This window comes from Bidens hawaiensis, unplaced genomic scaffold (genome assembly GCF_021521415.1).
Source record: "Bidens hawaiensis isolate Kalapana, Puna unplaced genomic scaffold, B.hawaiensis_p1.1 tig00009444_1, whole genome shotgun sequence".
NCBI classification, from domain to species: Eukaryota; Viridiplantae; Streptophyta; class Magnoliopsida; order Asterales; family Asteraceae; genus Bidens; species Bidens hawaiensis.
The window spans coordinates 267,350-287,143 of NW_027491699.1; the positions used below are offsets into that span (position 1 = coordinate 267,350).

The following is a 19,794-nucleotide window of genomic DNA, read 5'->3' on the forward strand; positions in this document are numbered from 1 at the left end:
CTCATCACTAAATTCCCAGAATCCCGGATTACCTGAAAACAAAATAAGAAAAACAAAACAAGAAAACACGGCTGAGCCAAAAATTGCCCAGTAACGGAAAGAACAATAGTATAGGTAAAAGCACACATAAGACAAAACACATACTGAAATAGAACTGAAACTATTGCGGATATAAAACCACGTTTTAGACCGAACTATAATTAAATGCGAAACATAATCCGATACACGATCGGGACGTAATCTGAATATACTCAAATTTAACCAAATGCGTATACACATATCAAAACGGACCAGAAATATAGCGAAACAAAATATAATTACTAAAATACACGACGATGATGTTAAAATAAAAAGGTCGTGTAATACGGAAGCACCCAGAGCCTAAACAGAGGGGTACACAGCTAGCTAGTCCATGCACCAAGGAGACGGTGTGGGTGGCGTGCACACATTGTTCCATCTCAAACAGAAGTCAGGAGTCAGGAGTCAGGAGTCGGAGCTAAGATCGATCTATACGCCTCTAAGTGGCCAAGGTACTACATGAGTACTTTCAGAGACGCCGTGAACTTTGATTACGCACTGTCACGATAAGTGCCATGTCAGGAGTCAGGAGTCAGGAGTCGGAGCTAAGATCGATCTATACGCCTCTAAGTGGCCAAGGTACTACATGAGTACTTTCAGAGACGCCGTGAACTTTGATTACGCACTGTCACGATAAGTGCCATGTCGTTGACGCCCCAACGACAAGTCAGAAATGCTCGGGTAACAGAGTACTGAACTAAAGTCGTATAACTAAAAGATATTTAAACAGGAACATGCAATAATGAATTCAAAATATATATAACCTATTGCATGCTATAAAATTAATATAACCATATCATACGAATAAACCGAACTAGATAACAAAAATCCGCACTACGAAGTGACGGACATCGAATATAAAATGGACTAGAACCAATACTATGAGTAAACGAAAACAGAAACCGTACTACAAAGTAACAAAATAAAATTTATACTTTGAGTGACAGAAACCAGAATCCGTACTACCAAGTAACAGAATATAATTAATACTAAGAGTAACAAAAACAGAAACCGTACTACCAAGTAACAGAATATAATTAATACTAAGAGTAACAAAAACAGAAACCGTACTACGAAGTAACAAGAAACAGAATCCGTACTACGAAGTAACGGAATATAAATAATACTAAGAGGAAACAAAGACGGAAACCGTACTACAATGTAACGAAATATATTAATACTAAGAGTAAAAGAAAACAGAAACCGTACCTTAGTTGCTAAGCAAAAGTAAATAAATTGGCTTGTCTCCAACAATTATGAGGACCTATGGTTTATTTATGGATCAATTAACTTTGACGAAACTAAACTTACTTATGCGACATGTTGAGTTATTGACCTTCCGACGACAAGACTTTAATGTTGAAACTTTTATATATATACTAATAGATATTTCATTAAATAACTTTTGTTGAGTTATGACTTCCACGTAAACCATTTAGTGACCACAATTACTTTTCATAATACTAATAAAATAATGATGACATTTTTGTTCCATAAAACTAATAAAGATACCAAGTAGATTTAGTTAGTTAACTTATAAACAATTAGGTTACTCAAAACTCTATGTGAGATAAATAAGTTATTATTTATAAAGGTAAAACTATTTATAATAAGTTATTATATAATTTAGATAATAAACCAAAATAATAAAAATTCTCTGATTATCATGCAAAATAAAATTCATTTATACATATTAAAACATGAGGTTCTCATTTAACCTTCATAACCGTGAGTCTGTGGCAACCCAATTCAACATATATTATCTATTTATTAGCCGTCGGGACGAGAAATACGTAATCAAACAATTGTTCACCAAATAGGCTAAGATACATTACCTCAATGGTCGGACTGAAAGAACGAAAACGGAGACAACGAAGGTGATGCGCGTTGCGTTAAACGATGATGACTGTATCGGTTTCTTTAAACAGTTGCGTTCGAAAGCGAGGGCTCAAACGGTGTTAGGCTGTCGGAGTCGGGACGAAACCGCAGGTTAAGACGACAGTGGCGGTACACGTTGAGTGATGATGGTGGCGAAATCGTCGGAATTTGAACCGTGTCGCGAATAGAAACACTAGGTTTGCAAGGAGGGAAGTGATGGCATACTGTCGGTTGTGAGGGTTGGCGGCAGCGGTGTCGCCGGCTGCCAATGTGTAGCAACAGCGGAGTCGGGTCACGCGGAGAGAGATAGGCAAGGTGTGAGAGCAGACGTCGAGGTTTTTTTTTTTTTTTTTGATGTTGATAGAGTTAGGGTGCTTAAAAAGAAACGAATCGATCATCTCAGATATATCCGAAAGTTTGAATTTGAAGAAGCCAACTTGATAATAAATGGAAATTTAAAATAATGCACATGTGGTTAGTCTTGAGTTTGAACCCATCCATTATTTTTATTATTATCATATATATATATATATATATATATTTATTATCCAATATCAAAGTTCGGGTTATTATAATTATACTCCCCTAAAAAAAAAAATTTCGTCCTCGAAATTGTAAGACGGTGACACCTACTTTCGGATATCACGGAAACGAAACAAACTTAAAACTTTCATAAATTCAGACATGACAATTGCAAAGTCTTGGAAACAAATATTAGGACATATAAAACAGAATTCATATGAAATCAAAACCATCCAAACTGAAATAGCTGACTCGTTGCCATGATGATATTGAACGAAACTATGGGTAACCTAAAACTTGTATCGGATAATACTAGTTCTTATAAACGGAAATCAAAATTTCATTTGAACACAGAATTACATATAACATAGTGGATAACTAATAACTAAAATAAATAAATTTTGATGAGCTAAAGCCTATGACTAAATTGTGTAACTAATAACCAAAACGAAAGACAGATAACTGAAACATGTGACTTATAAGTGGAAATAAAAAGTGATAACTAATGGAATACTAAAAAAAAATCAAGACTTAAAACGTAAATTTTCAAAAACATATTTTGAATATTAACATGCATTTCTACACTGATATAAAAATAAATAAATATATAATAAAAGACACATAACACTAGCAGATAATAGCGAAAACTTAAGACAATGTCGTATCTAAATATTAGAGGAACATTAAGCTGCAAAATGGATTTTAGTAGCACACATACATACCTGTAAATTCATGGTTACGTTCGCGACCGTAATCATCAGTTTACCTTACGAGTGTGTCATAACGGTCCTTCCATTACACATCTTAAAGACTAAACTTATATAAAAAAAATGACGTGTTGATATACTAAAAAAAAAAAAAAAAAAAATGATGTCAAAATCTTGACATAAATGATACGAAACACGACCCAAATATGCTAAACTTCAAACACACCAAACATAAGAGTCTTCTAACATGACAGATAAACAGAGTGTGAAACTTAACAAAATCCAAATTCGCACGAAATCAAACCCAAATAAACTGAAATACGGGGTACTAAAACGAAAACAAATACGGATAATCAAAACGGTTCATGGCTTCAATTTCCCCAGAACTAATCTTTTTGCGCAGGTCTAGCGTTTTCTCCATTATTAGCTCTAGGGTCCCGCTGAGGGCAGTCTCTGATCATGTGTCCTGCATCTCCGCATCTAAAACAACGATCTTCAGCTCGACGACAAGCACCTCCATGACGTTTCCCACACGTGCCACACAGAGGAGTATTTCGGTTTTGTTGATTAAGTGGTTGAGCTCTGGTGGGGTTATGATGTTGTTGCATATTATTCTGTGCGGTCCTATGATTCTGATTTTGATTTCCCCCATTTCGTGGCTGATTGTTGAAATTCCCATCAGTACGCTGTCTACGGTCTCGGGGTACAAGGGACTGTTCGGTTCCAACCTGAGCAGAAGATTGACCCTGATTATTTTCTCTTGGCCGCTTACGGCTTTCATCAAAAGACTTCTGGCGGTGTTTCTTATCATTATCAAGGTTCTTAACCGCATCAACTATCTCATTTATGTCATTAAAACGGAGGTTCAAGATAAACTTCCTATCTCGGTCACAAATGGCCCACTTGAAATGGTTGGTCTGTTGTTCTTGCGTGCCTACAGTTGGGCCAAGAAAACTAACCAATCGACTGAAACGATTTTTAAACTCAACGATGGGCTCATCATTAGCCTGAATAATTGAAGAATATTCTCTCAAATATTCACTGCGATCAGCATCAGTGAAATACTGTTGGTAAAACAAAGTACGGAATTCATTCCAAGGAAGTGTAGCAGCATAATTGTCTCCACCACTTGCAGCTTTCAGTGTCTTCCACCATCTGTGAGCGTCATCTTCGAGCTTGTAAGTAGCTAACCGAACCTTAAACACATCTTCAACACCCAGCACTTCAAACAGTTTCTCGATGTGCGCGATCCAGTTTTCAGCTTCTACTGGAGAACTAGCAGTACTAAAGGATTTTGGCTTTTGCTTTTGAAAACGCTCAAGCCAGACATGAATACCAACAGGGGGATTGTTGCCTCCAGCGTTGTTGTCACCGGCGTTGTTCCCACCGGCATTGTTGCCACCGGCATTATTTTGCTGCAACTGTTGTATGATGTTAGGGACTATTTCCGCAATAGCTGCATTGACGGCGTTAGTAACAAGGGTCGCAAGAGGAGGGTCGTTTCCAGCATCATTCTCGTTTTGGCGATTCACACGTCTTCTAGGAGGCATCTAGAAGTAAGGTAGCGTATGAGCTGAAAGATAAAGATTTACGGAATACGCGGAGAACGAAAAGAGGAATCCTAACCCGACGTCTACCCATTAACTCACATGATTAATTATTTATTGTATAAGTTTTCTACAGGAAAGAGCCTGAGCTCTGATACCATAACTGTAACACCCCAACCCGGAACAGGCTAACGTGTTACTATTACAGATATCAAATCAACGCCACAATCCAAAATACAACAAAAATTAATGCAACCTACGTCATATTATTAAACAAAATGAATTAACTTTTAGAAGCTTGAACTTCATTTTTTATCTCTCATCACTAAATTCCCAGAATCCCGGATTACCTGAAAACAAAATAAGAAAAACAAAACAAGAAAACACGGCTGAGCCAAAAATTGCCCAGTAACGGAAAGAACAATAGTATAGGTAAAAGCACACATAAGACAAAACACATACTGAAATAGAACTGAAACTATTGCGGATATAAAACCACGTTTTAGACCGAACTATAATTAAATGCGAAACATAATCCGATACACGATCGGGACGTAATCTGAATATACTCAAATTTAACCAAATGCGTATACACATATCAAAACGGACCAGAAATATAGCGAAACAAAATATAATTACTAAAATACACGACGATGATGTTAAAATAAAAAGGTCGTGTAATACGGAAGCACCCAGAGCCTAAACAGAGGGGTACACAGCTAGCTAGTCCATGCACCAAGGAGACGGTGTGGGTGGCGTGCACACATTGTTTCATCTCAAACAGAAGTCAGGAGTCAGGAGTCGGAGCTAAGATCGATCTATACGCCTCTAAGTGGCCAAGATACTACATGAGTACTTTCAGAGACGCCGTGAACTTTGATTACGCACTGTCACGATAAGTGCCATGTCAGGAGTCAGGAGTCAGGAGTCGGAGCTAAGATCGATCTATACGCCTCTAAGTGGCCAAGGTACTACATGAGTACTTTCAGAGACGCCGTGAACTTTGATTACGCACTGTCACGATAAGTGCCATGTCGTTGACGCCCCAACGACAAGTCAGAAATGCTCGGGTAACAGAGTACTGAACTAAAGTCGTATAACTAAAAGATATTTAAACAGGAACATGCAATAATGAATTCAAAATATATATAACCTATTGCATGCTATAAAATTAATATAACCATATCATACGAATAAACCGAACTAGATAACAAAAATCCGCACTACGAAGTGACGGACATCGAATATAAAATGGACTAGAACCAATACTATGAGTAAACGAAAACAGAAACCGTACTACAAAGTAACAAAATAAAATTTATACTATGAGTGACAGAAACCAGAATCCGTACTACCAAGTAACAGAATATAATTAATACTAAGAGTAACAAAAACAGAAACCGTACTACCAAGTAACAGAATATAATTAATACTAAGAGTAACAAAAACAGAAACCGTACTACGAAATAACAAGAAACAGAATCCGTACTACGAAGTAACGGAATATAAATAATACTAAGAGGAAACAAAGACGGAAACCGTACTACAATGTAACGAAATATATTAATACTAAGAGTAAAAGAAAACAGAAACCGTACCTTAGTTGCTAAGCAAAAGTAAATAAATTGGCTTGTCTCCAACAATTATGAGGACCTATGGTTTATTTATGGATCAATTAACTTTGACGAAACTAAACTTACTTATGCGACATGTTGAGTTATTGACCTTCCGACGACAAGACTTTAATGTTGAAACTTTTATATATATACTAATAGATATTTCATTAAATAACTTTTGTTGAGTTATGACTTCCACGTAAACCATTTAGTGACCACAATTACTTTTCATAATACTAATAAAATAATGATGACATTTTTGTTCCATAAAACTAATAAAGATACCAAGTAGATTTAGTTAGTTAACTTATAAACAATTAGGTTACTCAAAACTCTATGTGAGATAAATAAGTTATTATTTATAAAGGTAAAACTATTTATAATAAGTTATTATATAATTTAGATAATAAACCAAAATAATAAAAATTCTCTGATTATCATGCAAAATAAAATTCATTTATACATATTAAAACATGAGGTTCTCATTTAACCTTCATAACCGTGAGTCTGTGGCAACCCAATTCAACATATATTATCTATTTATTAGCCGTCGGGACGAGAAATACGTAATCAAACAATTGTTCACCAAATAGGCTAAGATACATTACCTCAATGGTCGGACTGAAAGAACGAAAACGGAGACAACGAAGGTGATGCGCGTTGCGTTAAACGATGATGACTGTATCGGTTTCTTTAAACAGTTGCGTTCGAAAGCGAGGGCTCAAACGGTGTTAGGCTGTCGGAGTCGGGACGAAACCGCAGGTTAAGACGACAGTGGCGGTACACGTTGAGTGATGATGGTGGCGAAATCGTCGGAATTTGAACCGTGTCGCGAATAGAAACACTAGGTTTGCAAGGAGGGAAGTGATGGCATACTGTCGGTTGTGAGGGTTGGCGGCAGCGGTGTCGCCGGCTGCCAATGTGTAGCAACAGCGGAGTCGGGTCACGCGGAGAGAGATAGGCAAGGTGTGAGAGCAGATGTCGAGGTTTTTTTTTTTTTTTGATGTTGATAGAGTTAGGGTGCTTAAAAAGAAACGAATCGATCATCTCAAATATATCCGAAAGTTTGAATTTGAAGAAGCCAACTTGATGATAAATGGAAATTTAAAATAATGCACATGTGGTTAGTCTTGAGTTTGAACCCATCCATTATTTTTATTATTATCATATATATATATATATATATATATATATATATTTATTATCCAATATCAAAGTTCGGGTTATTATAAACCATGTTAACAATATAACCAATATTACTAGTTTATGTATCAAGATATAAAAAGGTACAAGTGTGTTTAAATATTTAATATTTTAATATTTACATTAGTCGAAAATAACCGGTTAAAAGACAATGAATTATATTTTTCGTTCATGATTGAGTTTACCAACCCGAACAGGAAATTACTTATCATCTGACTGAAGTTATAAATAACTAGTAACTCATCAAAGGTTACAATTCCTACTTAAAAAACACATCAAATCAACACTAGAAAAATGTATGTTCAAAACAAAGTACATATACATGGTGAGCAAACAAACAAAATTATTTTAATCATTTAAACCTTTTATATGTTCAACAAGGTCTAAATGTCTTACATGTAGATTCTTGAAAATGGTTTGGGGTTGACCCTTGCCAAATCCTGTTAAGTTACGGGTTGACTCGAAGATTCTAAGTCAGAACGGGTTGAGGGTAGCGGGTTCCTCCATCGAATCTTGGAATGTTTCTTTGATACCCTCATAAAAAGACACCATATCTTGCATTTTCTTTCGGTGGAATTCAACTCTCTCTCTCAAAAACCTATTCTCGCGTGCATATACCGAATTCTCATGTGCTAAACGCCCCTTCTCCATCAGTAGCGTCTCTAACTGAACCCGTATCTGATCACATTTTCACACATTCATCAAACCATGAAATCAAGCTATAACAAAGTTACCAAAAACCACCAAGAATTGTTTAAAGCATACCATGTCATCATCATCTGCAGGATGGTCAACCTTTCGTTGACCCTCTTGAAGCAATTTGTTTTCTTCTTCTAGCTGACTGCATCTTCTTTTACAAATGCTAGTTCTGCAGTTGCGGTTTTCAGCTTCCGAATAAGTGGTTTTACCTTATCAGCTTTTGCAAATGCCACCTGTCATTCATAAGTCATAAGCCAAACAATATCAGTGAGTGTACAAACATGAATGTATTAGTTATATTGTTTTCATGGAATGATGGAAAAAACATACACTGTTAACAATATATAGTGAACTTCTAATAAAACATTTTGACATCCCTAATTAGCTACAAATAAAGAATTACACATTTGCCACCTTACGTTGCGAGAAGCCCGAATTTGAGTTTCTTGATTCTGATTCTGTTCACAATCATCTAATGCTCTTCCGTTTTGCATATTATGAGTTTCTTTGATGTTATTTCGAGTTTTCTTCTCTGCCTAGAAATAATTTGAAGATAAGATCAGAATATAAAATCTTGAACCGTATTTCATCAATTCTGTATGCTGTATAGCCTATATTATACTAATACTACTAATACAAATCATAAACATCAATCGGCATTGTTTACCTCCAAATCATTCCCAACAGCATCACCAATCTGATTAAGCGAAGACACGAGTCTATCCAAGCCCAACCTTGATGATAGACTGTCCATTTTCTTCAAACTCTCATATGATTCACATTGATGCTGGATTCGAATGCCAGTGAACTACAAAGAAATTTCAATTTCATAACATTTCAAGTAATGATAAATATCTACATGCAGTGTTGACTTTCTGTTAGCACAAAGCTCTTATTTAAAATCTGATAACAAAATGCAAAATTCACCTGACTGCTCGTTGAAAACCCAACGGATTCCGGCTTCTTACTGCGATTAGTATTCGATTTGCGAGAAACTTCACCTTGGAGAACTGACTTACCTTTCCTCGCTAAAACGCCCCAAAATCCACCACGTTCGTTAGTAGCAGAGCTCTGTTCAATCATTAAGTTAGGTCATCTCTTCGTTCAATACAACAAATTTAGGTATACATTCATCAAGATATTATTATATTAATAACTGAATAAACATTGACATAATAATAATGAGAACAGAAATGATCACGCAATAATAATAATAATAAACATTGAAATAATAATAACGGAAAACCTTGTATCGTTTTTTGGAAGATGAATGAAATACGGCGGAGGATGTGGTGGCGTAATCGTCGTTCGGCTGACGGAGAATGATCTCTTCCTTACACGTTGAAGACCTAGAAAACGTCATTTTTGGTTATTGAGGCGATGAAGAGATGTAGTAGGCCACCGGAATGAACCGGTGGTACCACCGCCGGCACCAGAATGACAGTCGAAGAATGAGAGACTCTTCAGATGACGAGCACACGATTCACGTGAACAAATTTATTTTTGTTACAAATTATATTATTTTTCGTAAATCATATCTTAAGTTACGAAAGTTTCCCACGGCTATTTACGTAATTACATCTTCTACTTTTGGTAAAAATGTGTGAAATTTAATTTGTTCAAAGGATGGTTTGAATCTTCAAATACTTAGTAGCCAGTTGAGACGATTTTTAAGTTGGCTCGAATAATGCTATTTTGTTTTCTTTTATTTTATATTTTTTAAACCAACACATTTAAAGTCAATGCCTGCCGATGTTTCTCACAACAATATTAAAATTCATCCTAGTCCTAGTTGGCTAGTTGCTGTTGATAGAATACAATTTAATCGCTTCATTGAATAACTCGTTTAATTTTCATATATTGCCTCGCTTAAAAAATTAATTTTATTTTTTCTTTACCCAATATAAAAGTCACAGGTAACCCATCAATATTAAAATTTGTGATAGCAGGTTTAGAGAAAATACACTAGGCATAGTTTCTCGTTTCGTCTTTGATTTCTGGATCGGCTTTGCCGCTCGAACCCTAATGTTTGTGGTTGGGTATGAAACATCCACCACCACCATAACCTCCTCGAGATCTCTAAGCTACTGGAGGCTAAACCCCCTAAACTGATACCCTAAATACACTAAAGATTTTGGTTTTATTGTTTGTGAATCATCAAAACACTTTGTTGAAGCGGCACAATTATTTTTATATGAGTGTTTCAGTTTAGCGTTACATGAATACCCATTGTTCTTCAATAGTAACTTAGTTACTTTTGATGAGTTAATTTTATCTATATTAACCAAGTTACTAATGATATTATTATTGGATACATATAGGGATGAGCAAATGGTACCGAGCTCATCCCTATAAACATATGAGCTCTATTTTTCCATAAGCACAAGAAGGATAATATCACTAGAAAACACCTCAACTTTGGAACAAGGCCAAATTTTAGAATAAAAAAAATTCGTTTTAACTCTAAAATTATAGAAAATATTATATTTTGATATTTGATCAGGTATATAATTAAAGATAGCCAATAAGCTTTAGTTTGACTGAATGAAGATTTGAGCCACAGACAACATCTAAAGTTTGAATATAATCTTAACCAGGTTTTATCATAGCGGTTTTCGAGTGAATGGTTTTACTTATAACAGGATATAGTTAGCTTGAGCTACCCATCAATGTTCGCGGTAACGAATATATAGGGTTGCCTTTTACCACTGAATTACCGTTACCCCGAGTAACCAGACTTTTATTCATTCATCGCTAAAAATATATGTAACTATACTATATATAATACATAACTAAAGAGTAAATTAAGACGCTTATTTTAAGTAATTTACAAGTTTCAATGCATTAGGTATAACTTATAACAAGGATAAAATGGTCATTGACACACTAAATCTCACGTGCATTTCATTTTTTTCAAAATAATTAAAATTTTCATTCCTTAAAGTTACACATTAGTCCTTAATCTTTTACTTATATATTATTTATTTTCACTTTTAACCCAACTACCCCCACGATTTTTAAACGGTCATAATTTTTTCATACGATAATACTTATTAAAATAAATAGCATCATAAAAACGAACATTTTATCATCTTTAATTTGATTATGATATTGCTATAGTTTTCGAAGTAAAAAAAACAATTTATACAAAAGTGTTTGCGATTTGGTTTTGATGGTTTAAATTATACCATGAGCCAACTTTACACGTTTTCTGTTGTCCTTGAAACCAAAACTAAACTGTTTAAAATTAAAGCCCAGCAAATCCGAATCATTACCAACGATTAGCTTCTGATAAAGTTTGTACTTTAATGAAAAAAAAATTGAGTTTAAAAGTTAAAATAAAAATTATTAATCTGCATATATCTTCACTTCAATCTAAGCACCAACTAATACGTTATTAAGATAATCATACCATGAACAAAAATAACTCTGATCACATAAATAATAAACCTTATTAGAATAAATATTTACGAAATCATAAAAAGAACAAAGATTATAAAAAAAATCATACTGGAAATTGGGATAAATTAAAGTTGTAATAGACGAGTTTACTTGTATTAAATAAAACTTTGTTTAACTATATTTTAGCTATGTCTAATATAACATATCTAATAGTAAATAAGTAAATAATTAACATTTCAATAAGTACGATCAGCTTCGGTTTCAACCGTGAAATAAAAACTGCTGAACGGTCTCACAGATTCAAACAAAATAATAAATACTTAAAAATTTATTACAAAATTATAAAATTACCAAAGTATGTGTTTCACGTCTTATCGAAAAAAACCAAATGTAGATAAGAGGAAGTTTCTGTTGCAGAGCTTAACACACACACACATCAAATAAAAGCGGTTAACTGTATAAACTTTCTTTCTTCTTCAATCTTTTGTCTGATTTTGGCATCCTTCAATTCCAATTCCATTCGAGGTTAGTCTCCCTCTGATTACATGCTTTTATTTCCTTTCAAATCTTTATCCACTTTCGTCTTATATATTATATGAACCACAAGCTCCAATTTAGGTCAAAATTGCTCTTATTATTTCAATTCCCAAATGCTAATTGACGATCTGTGGTGCCGAATCAGTTGTTACAGTACCAAAATTTCTAGTCTTCGGTTTTCATACGATCTGTTCCTCGTTTATATGAAATAGAATTAGGTCAATTAGCTTAAACAGTTGGTTTGTATAACGAGTTGACCATTGCTTTCATATCCTGCAGTTTAACCAGAAGCTAGGTTAGATTTAATATATGTTTGTTACATATTTAGGGTTCCAGGCCCCACTCAAGTCCAGATCAATAGTGTAGAAATTTCATTTATCTTCATAAAAACTAGTACGTCTGGAACTCGGCAGCGGTAGATCCAACCTTCTACCAGCCGCCACCTATCCATCACCAATCGGATGTCGACCTTTGACTGCACTCATGGCGGTGCTCGCCAACCATGGAAGTGCGTCCGCTCACTCCAGAACCAACATTACGACCTCTTGAAATTGCCGACCCCTTTCATTAATGATAGTGCAATTTGATCTTTCTTTCCCCAAACTTCACAAATGACTTTAGAAACACTTACAAGGTTTGTGGTCCAACCTATTTCGAGATCAGTGAAAATTCTCACAATAATCACTTTAGAAACTACAGAGAGTTAGAGAGTATGCTTGCTTTCTCATAAATCCTTCGGGGAGAAGGTTTCTAATCCGATGGAATCGAATAAACGGAATCTGCTAATCAACGATGATGACGAAGAAGATGATTTTGCCATTCGGAGACAACTGGATTTTGAGCAATTGAAAGGGGAATTATTCTGGTAACTGGTGTACATGAAGTAGCCCAAGAGGACGTCTTAAGAGGGTGTTTGGCTAAGCCTTTGGAAATTGCTTATTTGCTTTTGGAAAAGTCAATACGCCATTTGGAAAAGCTCCATTTTGAAGCTTTTGGAAATTGCTTATTTGCTTTTTCCAAAAGCTTAGCCAAACACCCCCTTACAAAATGCATTTGCTGGGGAAAGTAAGATCAAATTGCAATATGATTGATTAAAACAATCGAAATATTGGGGGGGGGGGGTGTCTGTAATTTCAAGAGGTTGTGATGGTGGTTCTGGAGTGAGCGAAGGCATTTCCACTTCATAGTTGGCGAGCACCGCCATGAATGCAGCCAAAGATCGACAGCCGATGGTGATAGATAGATAGGCAGCGGCTGGTGGAAGGTTGGATCTAAAGTTGCCGAGTTCCCGGCACACTAGTTCTTATCAAGATAAATGGAATATCTACACTATTGATCTAGACTTGATTGTCCTACCAGTTTCATCGGATTTATTATCTCATGAACTTTTAAATGTTTGTTACATATTTATGGTTTAAGGGCCCATAATTCATTGATTTAGTAACTGATTATGTCCATAGTTTGTGTTTACGTCATTCACTAGCCACTTGTATTCATCAAATAGGAAGATTCTACTTACTTTACCACAGCAGTTGGGTTTTAAAAAACATAACTATCTGATTTGAAGTCTGATGAATTTAAAGTTCTTTATAGTTGTAAACTATCACTCTAATTATTCATCAACCCTTTTGTGTGTCTTTATCTGTGATTTGTGTTAAATAACTTAAATTAGATGTGCATCACTTGTAGACGGTGATGATCGAGATGCAAGATGGATCCTAAATTTAGGGGTGTTAAACGGGTTGTGTTCATGGTTTCGCGGGTTGAACTCGAAAATCGTGTCAGACGCGTGAACCTGAAGATGACACGGATATTCACAGGTTAACACGAAGACGGCCCATTTGACTCGATTTTTATATTTTGCGTATTAATACTCTAAAAGTACAATTTTTTAACAAATAAATACAAATGTATATAAAGCAATTACGCTTAAGTTATAGAAATTAAGGTCAGTTTTTTCTTTTAGCTGTTAAGTTTTGGCATAAAATACCTCATCATTTGAAGGTGTGACGTAAGAAAACATTTTTAAAAAGAAAAAAAGTAAACGGGCCAATCAGCAAACCCGTGAGGTCAACCCGAACCCAACCTGCCTGGCTCAAAAGTGTTTGCGAATTGATCCAAATCTGTTTGGACTAAATCTAAAGTCTAAAAACATGAATTTCGTGTCTTTTTATAAATTCGCACCCCTAATCCTAATATCCACATGGCCATTTTACAACTTAGAGTGATAGAGTGCATGCATTTGTGCATCTGCTATAAGCCTTTGCATACCCTTTTATTTTAAGTGTGAACCTATATTTTGGGTGAAAACCTATTGTTTTCTTAAACCATTTCCTGAAACACTACAATTAACATAGATTATCATGAATAATAAATCAATTGTTGCATATTCTCCTTGCAGTTGTAACTTATGGACACCGATGACACATCAGTTTTGGACCCCACAGGAAGATGTTGCCTGTGTCATCGAACCATTTCTTCAGAGATCGAGACCCGTGGATCACTTGAACCAATGGGCATATGCAATAACTGCAACTTTCTGTTTTTCGAGGATAGTGTCACAACGCAAACATGGTACGACAACGGCTTAGACACTGTTGAAAACATGTTGGCACAAGAGTTTTCAGATTTGCAGCCTGCAATCTCTGAACATGTTTATGAAACTGATTCTGATGCTTCTGTTGATGTTGATACTTACCTTAATAATGATGATACTGATGATATCGATATTAGTCATGACGAAAATCCGGGTGAAAGTGTAGTGGGTAGAATTCAGTTGCATAGATCATTAGCGACAAATGGACGAAATCGCCCTCGTGATTGGCTTAGTGAGATTCTTTCTGATGAGAGTATAAGAAATAGCGAAAGGAGACGGCTTTTTGGTATTTTGGACTGCTACGTCGATGTTGAGACACACGGGTCAACCCGGTTAGCTGCACCGGCTGCAGCTTGGTTTGTTAAGAGTCTTGAACGGGTGGTTGTAGATGAACCGGGTTCAGTTTGTGTGATTTGTAAGGATAATATGTGTATTGGTGGTGTTGTAAACCGGTTACCTTGTGGTCATGTGTACCATGATTCGTGCATTGTGCCATGGTTAAGTGCACGGAATACCTGTCCTCTTTGTCGGTATGAGTTACCGACTGATGACAAGGATAGAAGCTCGGAAGTGCAAGTAGAGGGTGTGGTGGCGGAGAGTGGTGGAAGAAGATGGTGGTTTGTGGTGGCGCCGCTAGTGAGTGTGGTGGGTATTGTGGTGTTGTGGTGTATGGGTGGAGGGGTGTTTGGTGGTCAAAGGGATGATAGAAGTACAAGATGGTGGTCTCTTTTTTGTATTGAGTAATTATTTTTAGTGTGTGGTTTATGAACAAATTTGAAGAACCTTTCAATGTGTTAAGTATGTAAATATTAAATTAGCTAAATGCATATTTATCGTTAAACATTTAATTCTATTTAATTGCAGCTGAATAACAGTAGACATGCCGAAAAATATAAGTGACATTCTGGTTTCAGGTTTTTTTGTTGCTAATGCTACATATCATCATCATCATCATCGTACTAAGTATATCCCACCAATAGCAAAGCTATGGTAGGGTCTGAGGAGGGTAAAATGTAGACAGCCTTACCTCTACCCCATAAGGATAGAGAGGCTGCTTCCGGTGAGACCCCCGGCTCGATAGTAGTTTTGCATCAAGCCTTGGACATAAGGCACATAGCACTCAATCATCGGGACACCGGCTGATCGGTGCATGTACCCTTGTCTTTCGGCTATCAACGCCACTACATGATGCCTGACTAACCGTCCGTCACTTTTAACGTTATTTTCACGAGATTAGTAAAATAACGTCAAAATTAGTGCAATTTCACTTTTACCCACCCGAGGGTTCACACATATATACATCATATGTGCGCACCGCAAGCAGGGCTATTGCTAATGCTACATATATTACTCTCAACTCTGACCCGTATAGCATTTGGATTTTGGATGTTCAAGTGAATGTTCGGCTTAACTGGGTCCGGTTTGTTACATTGTATTATGTTAAAAAATAATAAAAAAGCTAAATATATAATTAATAAGAAAAGAAAATCAAAATTTGATAATTGGTTCGGGTGATTCGGGAATTTTTTTTCCAGAATATTATGCCCATTTTCACCGACCGGCATAACATTTGGGTTTTTCGGGGTTGTTCGTCATATTGGAGTGAACATTTGAGTTAATCAGGTTATTCGAGTGAATGATCGGTTTAGTCGGGTTTGGTTTGTTCGAGTTATTCAAGCGGGTGATTGGTTAATTGGGTTTGGGTTGTTCAGGTTATGTGGGTTACGGTTTATTACGTTCTATTATTTATAAAAAATAAGAATGCTAAACACATAAGTAGTAAGAAAAATATACAAAATTAGATAATCAATCATTGTTATACGGGTTTGATTATAACTGAGTTATATTTATTTTAGATCTGGAATGACAAATCGTATACCATCCAAGAAGAAATCGATACATTACTCCAAAACATCATGCCACAATTCTTTAAGAAAGTGTTTAATTTTGAAGAAGATCACGAACACCGTGTAATATAAGTTGTATTAAATTTTCATGTGTTTGAACTTTGAAGTGTTGCTACAATTCACTGCTCCAAAAGCTTCTTTTTTTTTTTTTTTTAATTCTTAGATGTAGTTTTAACTATGCTACCATTTATATGAAGGTTGAACAAAGGTAATAAGTGAAATATTGTTTCGTACACTTAAGTAAATCATAAAGTATGACTGTTAGCCTAAAAGTTCAAAAAAGTATTTACCCAGGGTGGGTGGGTTTATCTATATTTTTTATTTGCAAATCTACTTTAAGCTAATAAAATATGTTACCACTTGAACTTTATATTGATGATAAATTTATTTATAAATTATTCATACAGATTACAATATCATTTGTTTGACCCTCTACGTTAATGGTAAATTATTTGCTAACGTTAGCTAGTTTTACTTTTATGTAATTTTATAGTGTCGTGGTAGTCTTTAGTTCGACATTGACGTCTTGACTATATACACATGACATTTTCCATTAAGGCTTCGGTCTAGATTCGCTTACTACTAAGTACTAATCAACAAACGTAAGGGATCTTTTACCACTTTAAAAAAGAAAACAGTAGACTTGGCCAATGAACAAGAAAAATAAATAATTTAAGAGTACAAATTAAAGTTGTTTTGATTCCTTTCTAAATTCATTCAGTATACTTTTATTATCACCATGAATTATCAATTTTATCAATTATTTCCTAAAATTTTAAAAGGCAAACTTTTAAAACATCAATTGGTCAGAAGGTCTTGAGTGTCCCTCAAACAATATAAATTTGCAGTTAAAAAAATCACACTTGTTACAAAAAAGTTTCACTTACTATTCTTAGAAAGGGGCCGAAATATAATATGAACAACGATCTCATCTGGAAAATGATATTAAACTCGATGTTAGCATTTATGTATTCGCAACTATCACAACAAACCCGACGTAACACACGAGTTATAAAAACTAGTTTGAATTTAAATATTAAAGATAAGTATGACTGGATATCTATATCATTTCATTTCTTAGTAAAAACGAGCCTAGCGCGAGCCTAGTCAAGCTCGGGCTTAGCTCAGCTCGTCTACACCCATAAATTTATTTTACAATCTGACCATGGACCACATCATGATCCATATTTTGTAGAATACAACACCCCCTATCATGAGCAACATCCTATTCATATCACATCATTTGATAGATAGATAGTTTTGCTAGTGGCAATTTCATAAGGAACTTACACGGAACACCCTAGGGTCCACAGGCACTTGCAAGCGTTCACATGCTTCTGAATGCATTCGAAGTAAAGTCATATGCAACTTACATAATTGCATTTAAAGAATAAAGACCCAAAAAGTCATCAACCAACCTTAATCACGGGTTCCGAAGAAAATCAGAGATGCCAATCCTGGTAGGGGTGGTTTCTAGGGCTGTCTCACAAGTCGGTCAAGAGCGAAAAACTGAGAAAAAATATCCACAACCCGCTCTCTAAGTTCGTATCTCCTCACCCAACTCTCCACATGTAAATATAGTCAAGTTTTAAAAATTTTAGTATTAAGTTTGAAGTGTTAGGTTAAAGAACTTGAGTTCAAGTATTACATCTGGTCCCCCTATTAACAAATTGCATCCTTAAGTAAACACCATTCTCTAGATCACTTTCAAAATCCAAAGCAAAGAAGTAAATTTGGTGTAATTAAGAGTTAGTAAGAGTATTAGCATTTGTAGTTTAAAGAAAAAGCTATTTTCGAAATCCACAAAGAGAAAAAAGTAATAACATACAAAAACTTTTGGAAGCATATCCGGTCGAATTTCATCACAAATGTGTGGCCGGCACTTGGCGGGGGGGGGGGGGGCGTCATCGAGTGAGGATATCGCTAGCACATCCGCACCGGTGGAGATGTGATGTCCAGAAATGCACACGTTATTGACAAGGCCATAATAAATCAACAACACGTACAAATTTTGTGGGGTTTGCCCCGATGGCAGATGTGACAACAACTTGTAAAACACCTTAACAGAATCCCATTTTAAAAAAGAAAGTTCATACAAAAATACAAATTACAAAAAGAGAGTAAATACAGATCTCGATATTAAATTAATATAAAAGCAGACTTCTATTTTTTTTGAACCGCTAATTTAAATCACTGACGAGTCACCACTACTATTGAATGGCCCGCATCATGTCCTTAAACTCTGAAAAATCAACGCGTCCGTCGTGATTCACATCAACCGACGAAATCATCATCTTGACACTCCCCAACTCATTCGCCTCCGTAAACCCAAGCTTCCCAAGCACCTTCTGCAACTCCATGGCCGATATAAACCCATCACCATTCTCATCAAAGACCTTAAACGCCTCCGTAAGATCCGCCTCATGCTGATCCTCTTTATTACATCCTACATCATCCTCAGCACCTTCAAAAAACAACATATCATTAATAGATCTATGCAACTTCACGAAATCATCATACGTCAACCCTGCGTTGCCAGGTCGGACGTAGGATTTGATTATGGTGTCGAGATCGGACTGGGAGGCGTTGGAGTCAAGGCCCAGGAGGGTCAAGGCGCGTGTGATCTCGTCAACGGTGATTAAGCAGTCGTGGTTGGAGTCGAATAAGTCGAATACGCGGCGGAGGCGAAGGGAGTTGAGGCTGGGAGAACGGAGGTGGAAGGATTTGATGGATTTGGTTATTGCAATTGGTGCGGGTGCGGGTGTTGGTGTTGGTGTTGGTGATTCCATGGATGGTTTGCAATGAATGGAAAATGGTAGATAAGTTGAAGTTGTGATGAACTACAAATACTTCTTTTTGTTGCGTCTTGGTATATAAGAAAAGGGTATGGAGAGCTAAAGTTGAATATTATGAGAAAAGTGTGAAGGTCGACGTTATATGAGTGTCTGTGTGTGATTTAGATCATTCATATTCGAATCTCAATAATTCATTTTTTTTATAAAATAAATAGGAAGAAAAATAGACAAAACAACAAAAGCGTTGGAATCACTTTAATAAAGAAAATGATGCCATAACAAACAAAGGCGAATGGGATACACATGA

At 35.7% G+C, this 19,794-nt stretch overlaps 3 protein-coding genes across 4 annotated transcripts; 1 reads left to right on the top strand and 2 right to left on the bottom strand.

Moving 5' to 3' along the window:
* Nucleotides 1-8,025: 8,025 nt before the first annotated feature.
* On the bottom strand, nucleotides 8,026-9,613 carry LOC143532356 (uncharacterized). The gene is made up of 6 exons (XM_077027425.1): nucleotides 9,497-9,613; nucleotides 9,178-9,321; nucleotides 8,918-9,058; nucleotides 8,670-8,786; nucleotides 8,394-8,483; nucleotides 8,026-8,229 (listed from the first exon to the last, which is right to left on the bottom strand). The coding sequence occupies exons 1-6, from the start codon at nucleotides 9,611-9,613 to the stop codon at nucleotides 8,026-8,028; spliced, it is 813 nt and encodes a 270-aa protein (XP_076883540.1).
* Nucleotides 9,614-12,049: 2,436 nt separating this feature from the next.
* Nucleotides 12,050-15,661, top strand: LOC143532399 (uncharacterized). Of its 2 annotated transcripts, none has more exons than XM_077027460.1 (2): nucleotides 12,050-12,177; nucleotides 14,591-15,661. In XM_077027460.1, exon 2 carries the CDS (start codon nucleotides 14,600-14,602, stop codon nucleotides 15,527-15,529), a length of 930 nt encoding a protein of 309 aa, XP_076883575.1. In that variant the 5' UTR covers nucleotides 12,050-12,177; nucleotides 14,591-14,599; the 3' UTR covers nucleotides 15,530-15,661. The 2 variants fall into 2 exon arrangements, with proteins under 2 accessions (XP_076883575.1, XP_076883576.1); XM_077027461.1 differs by lacking the exon at nucleotides 12,050-12,177 and adding an exon at nucleotides 13,439-13,629.
* A 3,180-nt stretch (nucleotides 15,662-18,841) lies between these two features.
* Nucleotides 18,842-19,495, bottom strand: LOC143532387 (calcium-binding protein CAST-like). The gene has a single exon (XM_077027452.1). It carries the CDS (start codon nucleotides 19,479-19,481, stop codon nucleotides 18,903-18,905), a length of 579 nt encoding a protein of 192 aa, XP_076883567.1. The 5' UTR covers nucleotides 19,482-19,495; the 3' UTR covers nucleotides 18,842-18,902.
* Nucleotides 19,496-19,794: the final 299 nt, after the last annotated feature.

Excerpts from the sequence above, each read along its gene's own strand:
- LOC143532356 (XM_077027425.1), bottom strand. The coding sequence starts at position 9,613 with ATGACGTTTTCTAGGTCTTCAACGTGTAAGGAAGAGATCATTCTCCGT. Across the intron at positions 9,322-9,496 it reads CTTCCAAAAAACGATACAAG|AGCTCTGCTACTAACGAACG; the intron begins GTTTTCCGTTAT and ends ATGATTGAACAG. Across the intron at positions 8,484-8,669 it reads AAATTCGGGCTTCTCGCAAC|GTGGCATTTGCAAAAGCTGA; the intron begins GTAAGGTGGCAA and ends TATGAATGACAG.
- LOC143532399 (XM_077027460.1), top strand. The coding sequence starts at position 14,600 with ATGGACACCGATGACACATCAGTTTTGGACCCCACAGGAAGATGTTGC.
- LOC143532387 (XM_077027452.1), bottom strand. The coding sequence starts at position 19,481 with ATGGAATCACCAACACCAACACCAACACCCGCACCCGCACCAATTGCA.